Raw genomic sequence first — 9,283 nt, forward strand, 5'->3', positions numbered from 1 at the left:
TCAGTCCTGTGAGGACCAGTCTAATTTGTTGAAGAACTAGGATGTAACTAGATTTTTTTGGTGTGTGTGCTATTTATAGCATTTTGTCTGAAGTTTTGTTTTGGAAGGGCCGCGTCGGACCAATACCACCCGATATGCCACACCTTTGTTTTAGAGATATATACTGTAGCTACCGTATACAGTATATATTGCAGTATATATTGGCATCTCAACAACCATGAAGCTATTTAACTGATATAAATGTCATTGCAATAGAGATAGACACTTTTATTGAAATTACCAAATTGATTTTAACCGTCTAGTCCGGCCAACAAAAACTTGGCATTTTGCATGTCAATGAGGCAGTTTACAATGTCCTTTAAATAGATAAAAAAAGAAAGAAGGAAAGAAAGAACGCGGTGCCGCCCCAGTTTTCATCAACGCAAGGGAATATTGCAGAAAAGCATCCTCCCACGGGGCAAGCAAAAGAAATGTGAAGTTATTCATTTGAGGGTGGGGAGAAAAGTTCGAAAAGCACATTTCGATCGATCACTATTGCGTCGGTGTTTGGGTGACGTTCTCCGTGACATCAGAACGCAACCACGCAACCGTGCGTTTGCTATTTTTTCCCATGCCAAATGGGTCTATTTTTAAACACAAGGGGGTGGGTTGTTCAGTCCTCTGATGCGCCGACGGAAAAGACGAGCACGATGACACAGTCACTGGCAGAAAAGAGAAGGTTGGACTACACCCCCCCCCCCCCCCCAGCACCACCCCACCCCTTTTTTTTCTGGAGGATGCGTTTTGCGTTGATGCGTATTTGCGCATGAGCCGGCGGGATCCAGTCAAAGCTTGGGAAGCAACAGCCAGCACATTCTTGGGTGTTCAGTTCGCACGATGCGCGTGTTGAGTCTGCGGCAACCCGCGGCGAGCTTCGGCTGACCCGAGGACGCGGCACCATGCACGACGCGGACGTGGCGTGCGCCGCGTTGCTGCTGGTTATCATCGCGGTGTCGCTGCTGTCCAACCTTCTGGTGCTGATCTGCTTCGTGCACAACGCGGAGATCCGCAAGGAAGTCCCCGCTCTCTTCATCCTCAACTTGACCTTCTGCAACCTGTTGCAGAGCGTCTCCAACATGCCCCTCACCCTCGCGGGGCTCCTCACATCCGGCCGGCAGCAGCGCGGAGGAGGGGCTCTGTGCCAGACGGTGGGCTTCCTGGACACCTTCCTCACCACCAACTCCATGCTGACCATGGCGGCGCTCAGCATCGACCGATGGGTGGCGGTGGTCTTCCCGCTCAGTTACCACTCCAGGGTGCGACGCCGGGACGCGGCGGCGGCGGTGGGCTACACGTGGGCGCACTCGCTGTGCTTCTCCGCCGCCGCCTCCTGCCGCTCGTGGGTGGGCTACCACCAGCTGTATGCGTCGTGCACCCTACGCGGCGCCAGGGCCAAGGGGGGCGGACCGCACTTCTTGGTCTTCACCGTGGCCCTGCACGCGCTCAGCTGTCTGCTCGCGCTGGTGGCCATGTGCGTGACCTACTTGAAAGTGCTCCGGGTGGCGAGGTTCCACTGCAAGCGCATCGACGTCATCACCATGCAGACGCTGCTGCTGCTCGTCGACATTCATCCCAGGTGAAGAGCACTTCCCACCGGAATTCGTCGTCTTCTTCTTCCCCTCTTATCTTTTGCATTAAGGAGAGGAAATTGCATTGCTTCAAAATCTGTCTGTAACAGTGGGCGTACAAAAGGTGGGGGGGGGGGGCTGTGGTGGTGGTTGTGGTGGGCGGGGGAGCTGCTCTCGGGGGAGAGGGTGCTTTCACTCACTCTCGTCCCCCCCAAAAAATTTTAATGGGCAGCAAAAAACCTGAGGTCACACATTCTGACATTGTTATAAACTGTCACCCTACTTAAAACTCTAAATCTACTTTGAAACCCGATTTTGACACCCGATGCCCAGGGGCGGTTCTGGATCAATTTCACTGAGGGGGCCGGGCTGGGGCCAGGGGTTTTGATGGGGGGGCACATTCAACCCAGGGCTAAAAAGACAGATTCGAAATCTTATTTGACTTTTTATTTCTTCAGACTTTGAAATTGTAGTCATAACATTACAGTGATGAGAAAAAAACAGTATTAGGAGGGCTAAAATGTCTGCAAGCGTAACAATACGTCTGTTGAGAATATTCAAGCCAGGGGATGATATGGTACCAGCTTGCCGGGGACAAAAATTGCAAATACACTGAAGCTAGATGTTTTACATGCATATAATTATCCAAATTTTAAAAGGCAATGTCTTATATATTGATCCTGTTAAATAAAAATTAAAATAAAAAGGGAGACTAAAAAAGTTACACACACACACACGCGCGCACACACACACACACACCCGCACACACACGCACACACACAAACACGCGCGCGCGCACACACGCACACACACGCAAATAGCACTCGTGTCGTGGTAATTTCCTTCTCTGCGGACTGCTTCTCATTTTCCCGCTCATTTGTAAATGGCGCAGCGCAATAAAGGGTCCGTCTAGAATGTTAAATCACGCACTTTAGTTCCACCTTTCGCGTCGGCGACTCGGCACGACTGCGTAATCTGCGCTCGGAGGGGGGGCCACAGGGGGGGCCAGAATCGGTGCTACAGGGGCACTGGCCCCCGTTGCCCCCCCCCCCCCAGAACCGCCACTGCCGATGCCAACTTCGATATCCTGATTTGAAAGTCTAACCCTTGTCGGAAACCCCACAACACAAACTGCAGAATTTTACAGTGGCTTATTCAAATATCAAATGTACTTTTCGGAATACAGTGTCTGTCTTCTTCTTCTTAATGAACACCTTGGCCTACTACGCGACTGTATTTTTAATGTGGCTTATGAAGCTGTCCGAGTATTTTTTGCCGTGTGTAAAAAGTTTGATCACCACCTTCATGCATTGGCCAACGATTTGAAAAATAAAGTAGAAATCAAGCACACGCCAAAGAAAGTACTTCAAAATGTGTATTTCTCTACAGCCTTTTGGATATCTGATGTCATCTGCTGTTTCCCAGCATGCTTTGCTTCATCACCCGATGTCCTCCGCAGTGTTCGCCAGAAGTGCCTCGACGAGCAGAAGCAAAGGAGGCAGCGCTCCACCAACAAGATCAGCACGTTCATCGGCACGTTTGTGCTGTGCTTCACCCCGTACGTCATCACCAGGTGAGCAGCAGAACTTGCCGCAACTTTGGCCCAATTGCTGTGGTCAGAAATTCACGAAACCAAAATTGGAGGGTTTGCACAAGGGCCATTTCATGACATTGGACTCAAGACTCACACAGATACGACCAACCATCTGTGCTCACACTCACACCTAGGGACAATTTTGAGTGTTCAATCAGCCTGCCACGCATGTTTTTGGAATGTGGGAGGAAACCGCAGTGCCCGGAGAAAAGCCACTCGGGCTCATGGGGGGGAGAACATGCAAACTCTACACAGGGAGGCCGGAGCTGGAATTGAACCCCTGCACTGTGAGGCCGACACGCGAGCCACTGGACCACCGGGCTGCCTAATGCTAACCCAGTTTGTGAAATTCCATATATGGTCTCATGGAAATTAGCATAAATGCTAAGGAAATTAAAAATCTTCAAACACTTGCGATTTGAACACACGTGGAACAGTAACAGATCCAAACAGAGCATACATCAATACTCTCTGGGATATATTCTACTGTAGTATCGACTATTACTTCATAGGGGACCTTCTCTGCCTATTCTTCTTGCTCTTAATTGCGCTACATCGACGTGCAGTAAATCTAAATGCTGTCTGTTGTGGCACAACAGGTGACTAATACTTTCACTGCTCAATTGTAATTCTGACTTTCGAGTGACCGACGAACCGATAACGCTAATCGCCAATTACCGCCATGAGAACGGCACTTTACTGGACTTGAATTGAATCTGAGAGTCACTCCTTATTGTGCTGATACTTGATCCGCGTCGTGGTGGCAATAAGATTTCGCTCACGCCGCCCATCGATCCTGCGAGCACGCTTAATCCTCGTCGGCGAGATGAAAGAAGCAAATGAGTCAGCGCCACTCTCGATAGCTCTCATTAGTATTTGGCCGCGTGCATTAGCGCCGGAGACCTGTCGCAAGCTGTTAGATTCGGTGGGATGGAAATAGCCGTCTGACAGAATGGAGGAGATCTGCGTAATTAAGAGGACAGATTAGCCACCAAACAATGCATTTGCTTGTTCGTCTCGCTTGAACACAATCGGATGCATTCGGGCATCGGCGGATTGACATTTGCAGACGTTGTCGTGACATTTCAATAGAATGTTCGCCACGCGGAGGCTCTTCCACTCTAATTAAATTCCTCCCATTGTAGGAAATATCAGAGTCCTATATCGATACGTGGTTACGTTCCTTAAGTTGATTTTTTTCTACTCTCTGTGCTTGACTATTTTTTTTCATTTTACTGCCTGCACCTGAAAGCAGAAAGCTGTACTTTGTACTGCTTATTTTGTTAAACTAGGCTATTTACATGTTCTTGATCCTCTGCATAGAATGAGTAAGATTAGCGCCCTGCTAATGAGCTGAGAGGTCTCAATGGACAGAATGGTTGAATCGACCGTGACAAAAACACTCTTGTTCTCTTCGAGACAGATTGGTCGAGCTCTTCTCCCCGGAGCACATCAACGCTCACTGGGGGGCGCTGTCCAAATGTTTGGTGTACGGCAAAGCGGCCAGCGACCCCTTCGTCTATTCGCTGCTCCGCCACCAGTACAGGAAAACCTGCGGCCTACTGGCTCGCAAGATCCTCGGCAGGAGCCAGCGGGAATCATTCTCCGCCGTTTTGAAGGCCAACGCCAGGAGGAATCAGGACGACCAGCTCGGTGCCAACCCGACTAATGATCACGGCCAAGCGCCCGGCAGCAAATCATCTCTTGGCCAGTGAAGCGGAGACCATGATTGTATTTTCTCCCTCCTGGAAATGTCTTGATGTTTGGTTTCAATGAAGCTGTGGTGGTAATTCCACCCGCGTGACCATATCGAGACAAACCACAATTCACACCTTCGTTTTCACCAAAAGGACAATTTTGAGTCATCAGTGAACCTGCATGTTTGTGGAATGTGGGAGAAATCTGAAGTACTCGGAGCGAAGCGCATGACAACAGTGCATGCTACCGTTAGCGTAACCCGCTGCTTTCAACCTGGGGTCACAAATCTTTTTGAAAATGAGAGCTACGTGTTCGCGCCAAGGTTTACCAGGTAGATACACATTCCAGAAACAACAAATCAGCAACAACCCATCTGGGGCTTGAACACAAAACACTCAGATTAGGACTCCCATGTTCTATTGACTGAGTTCACCCGGATTGTGCTCCAGGAAGTACGTTTTCAAACCTGGTATGGATTGAAGGATACACCTATTTTGACATGGAGGAAAACTATTCCTCAACAGGGTCGCATACCCAACGTAGGTGTCAAAGTGTCACGCTTGACCAAGTGAGTTAACCAGGCTTTGCATACTCTGCTATGTCTGCTATGTCATCACCAGACAAAAGACTCCAACAGTGAACCTGACGCCCAATGTGGGGCTCGAACCCACGACCCTGAGATTAAGAGTCTCATGCTCTACCGACTGAGCTAACCGGGCTGTGGAGGATGCCCCCTGAGTTTCTTTTGATAAAATAAAAGGTGCATCCAAAGCTTATAAGTGGTGCAGAGTCTGGGATACGCCGAACATCAGGCAAAACATTACTACACAGAAGCTCACACCCAAGGTGGAGTTCGAACCGACAGCTCTAAAAGACTATCACTTGAGCTACGCAGACTTTTTGCCATTTGTAAAATGTTTTTAAATCTGGGAAGGAGTACTGTACACTATCTTTTTTTTCCAAAATAATGTTTTTTAATTTTGGCATGGAGCCGAAGATACACCGAGTTTCTCATGGCAGAAAAAAATATCCCTCAAGAGCAGGGCTGCCAAACTCATTGTTATTACGGTTTCCCTCGGAGGGCCGTTATGACTGAATTTTGTGAAACCATATAAATGTCTAATCACCTCCACATCTTACATACACAGCAAACAACAAATAGATGGATAACTAGTTTTAAGGTTTAGAATAATGGATTGTACAAACATTGTAACTGACATTATAGTTATGACTATTTGAAATCTCCAGACTTTAGTAAGCATCATGGAAGTTGACATGCTTGAATTGCTTTCGTGGGCCGAATGAAAAGATTTGTCGGGACCGACCTGGCTGTATAGGATTCTAACACCCAATGTTGGACTTTTTGCCATTGTGGATGTATGTTGAAATATTGTCTCAAGTCTAAATGGAGCACACGGGACTTAAGACACCTCAACAGAAGGCAACGCCCAATGTGGGGCTCGAACCCACGACCCTGAGATTAAGAGTCTCATGCTCTACCGACTGAGCTAACCGGGCGATACAACTCAGGTGGGTCTTACACCCAGAAATCTGAGCCTGTTGCATGCTGTACCAGCCGAGTTCACAACCTCCCCCAGAAATGTGTTCTTAAATCTGGTGCGCAGTCTAAAATATAACATCAAGTGATACATTCCTACACAAAAGCTAACGCCCAAGGTGGGGTTTGAACCCACAACCCTGAGAGTCAAACAGACTATCAATTGAGCTAAGCAGACTTTTTGCCTTTTGTAAAAATGTTTTTAAATCTGAGGACTACGATACGCTTTGCAGATAGAAAAATATTCACAGAGACTATTTCCAGTGCTCATCATAAGGCTCAAGACCACAACCCTGAAAGTAAGAGTCCCACCTGATCTAACCACCCTTTTTCTCCAAAATAATGTTTAAAATTTTGGTATGGAGCCTAGGATACAGTAATGTGAGTTGGGGTTTTTTTTCCTCCAAAGCACATAGGAAACATTTTGGTCTGCTTTTCAGATTAAAAGAAAATAATCTGAAGATACTAGATGTTTTTTTTTAAATTGACCATCTAAAATACTGTAATGTAATGTAAAATACCGTTTGGTGCCATTAACTCCTTCAATATGATCCAAATGTGATCAAGACAGTCGTAAAATGGTCCTTGCTTCCTAAATGCATGAAGACCTTCAGCATTACCAATGCTATACTGTTCGTCCCCCCCAACTGGGTGCCGTGATTAATATTGAAGCGTAACCTCAATGGAAAATCCCAGATTAGACGCACTATGTGTTCAGGGGATAATGTAAAATGTGAAGTCCTTCGGGACTGTATGGCGCGTTTCACACATGGCGGCAAATGACGCAGGGTTGATGTATTATGATGGAGCTGTCAGGCATGAGTTGTAAAGTGCCTTTCAGACAAAGAACCCTCATTTAATCCGAAACCTTTAGTCACCTTTTGCTATTTGTGGGATAATGTCATGTAGGTGTAAGCATGTGAGTAATTTTAATGTGAGGTGACATCGGGCGAAACAGGGTAAGGCGTGTAGCAGGGATCCATTCTACCTCGTAACTCATGAGGGATTTGTGACAAATCAGGATGTTGACCATAAAGCGTTTAAGTGGCATCCATTTATTTATTTTTTATCAAGCTGTGTTTGATGTTTGTCTGTTTACATGTCAATAAAGTTTGTGCAATGCAAACTGAATGGGCTGCTAGCATATCTGGATACGTAAAACTACCCACACACGCAGACGCATGCTTCATGAAGACGGCACAGAGGTCTAAAAGTAAAAAAGCCTCAAAGTTACCCGAAAACCATCCAGTGCAAGTATTGATTGAACCTTCAGTTTGACCCGAGGCGTGTGCACTTAACCAAGCGTAAATAAAATCCCAATGAAAATAGTTTACATATCCTGTAATTTGAATTTAGCTCTTTACAACTCGCAGTTTTAAATGAGGATTTTCTTCCCCCCCTCAAATGAATAGTATTTATTTTTATATACAGTGACCCCATATTCATAGCAAGAGAAATGTTCCCGACCCGGGCGGCTGGTTAGCGCCTCACATGCAGACATGTAGTGTTGGATTCCGGCTCTAGCCTTCCTCTCTGGAGTTTGCATGTTTGCCTGCGTGGGTTTTCTGCGGGTACTCCGGTCCCCCCTCCACCCCCCCCCCACATTCCAAAAACATGTTTGGCTGATTAATGAAACACTCTAAATTGTCCCGAGGTGTGAGGGCGAGCACGGATGTTTGTTGGTCTGTGTGCCCTGCGATTAGCTGGCAACCAGTTCAGGGTGTCCCACGCCGACTGCCCCAAGACAGCTGCAATACGTTTTAGCATGCCCCCGCGACCCATCTGAGGGAAGCAAATCAGAAAATGGATGGATGGATGTTCCCGACCTGCCGGAAGTGGAGGATGGATGTTCCAGATCAACCATGCAGCCACAGATGAAAACCTGCAATACGAAGAGACCACACCAATGATTCTTTTATAATCGTACCGCTCCCATTACCGATTGCTGGAGCTCAGTTAGGGACCTTCTCTGCCCTTCTCACCATTTGTATTGTGTCGATATCTGGATAAGGAAAAATTTCCCTTTTGTCCATGTCGAAAATGTTCAAACTGCGTGAATAACACCTTGAGTCCCCCACACTGAGGATGAAAGAAAGGAACTAATGAACAGTGGTTTCCACCCACTGCCTCTGCCACTGCTGCTGATGTGGCAGTGGGACAAAGACTTTTAATAAGGCAGCAGCGTCGAGTTAAAAATGTTCTTGATTACAGAGTGTGAAGAGAGAAAAAAAAACAATAGAGAGATTCTACACCTTCCCACTCGCCATCGTCCTCGATGAACTTCTACCTCTCGTGAAGATGAAGTCATGCTGATATTTCGACATGATGCTGGCATCACGGTGGATTTTGTGGCTTGCACATCTGCCTCACAGTTCTGATGTTCGCGTTTGAATCACCTACTCTGGCTTCCTCCTCGGGAACAAAAATATTAGGTGTGAATGCGAATGGTTGTTTGCCGAGGGGTCCGCAACCTGCGGCTTCGGAGGCGCATGTGGATCTAAAGCCGCGGGTTGTGGCTCTCTCTGACTTTGAAAAATGAATCATGAATATTACATTGAGGCGGCGGGCGGCCCGGTGGTCCAGTGGTTAGCACGTTGACCTCACAGGACAGAGGTCGAGGGTTTGATTCCTGTGTGGAGTTTGCATGTTCTCCCCGGGCCTGCGTGGCTTTTCTGCGGGTACTCCGGTTTCCTTCCACATTCCCAAAACATGTTTGGCTGGTTAATGAAACACTGTAAATTGTCCTTAAGTGTGATTGTGAGCGCCGATGGTTGTTCGTCCGGTTCAGGGTGTCCCTCACTTATTTCCCGAAGAAGGTTTTAGCAC

The 9,283-nt window shown here is 47.3% G+C and overlaps 1 protein-coding gene, 1 long non-coding RNA gene and 2 other non-coding genes across 4 annotated transcripts; 1 reads left to right on the plus strand and 3 right to left on the minus strand.

Annotated features, from left to right (window-relative positions):
- Positions 1-789: 789 nt before the first annotated feature.
- Positions 790-7,583, plus strand: LOC147198909 (G protein-coupled receptor 26-like). Its single transcript, XM_086122272.1, is given in 4 exon segments — positions 790-1,615; positions 3,067-3,180; positions 4,625-4,877; positions 4,880-7,583. Coding segments are annotated over 4 exon segments (1,095 nt in total). The 5' UTR covers positions 790-938; the 3' UTR covers positions 4,931-7,583.
- On the minus strand, positions 2,008-9,182 carry LOC147198910 (uncharacterized). Its single transcript, XR_015102076.1, has 4 exons — positions 8,710-9,182; positions 8,440-8,536; positions 8,284-8,339; positions 2,008-3,217 (listed from the first exon to the last, which is right to left on the minus strand). It is a non-coding gene; the product is annotated as an uncharacterized LOC147198910 (long non-coding RNA).
- Positions 5,546-5,618, minus strand: trnak-cuu (transfer RNA lysine (anticodon CUU)). Its single transcript has one exon. It is a non-coding gene; the product is annotated as a tRNA-Lys (tRNA).
- Positions 6,345-6,417, minus strand: trnak-cuu (transfer RNA lysine (anticodon CUU)). The gene has a single exon. It is a non-coding gene; the product is annotated as a tRNA-Lys (tRNA).
- Positions 9,183-9,283: the final 101 nt, after the last annotated feature.

The sequence above is a fragment of the Hippocampus guttulatus genome, chromosome 10 (genome assembly GCF_054856545.1).
Source record: "Hippocampus guttulatus isolate MCC_2025c chromosome 10, RoL_Hgut_1.0, whole genome shotgun sequence".
Taxonomy (NCBI): Eukaryota; Metazoa; Chordata; class Actinopteri; order Syngnathiformes; family Syngnathidae; genus Hippocampus; species Hippocampus guttulatus.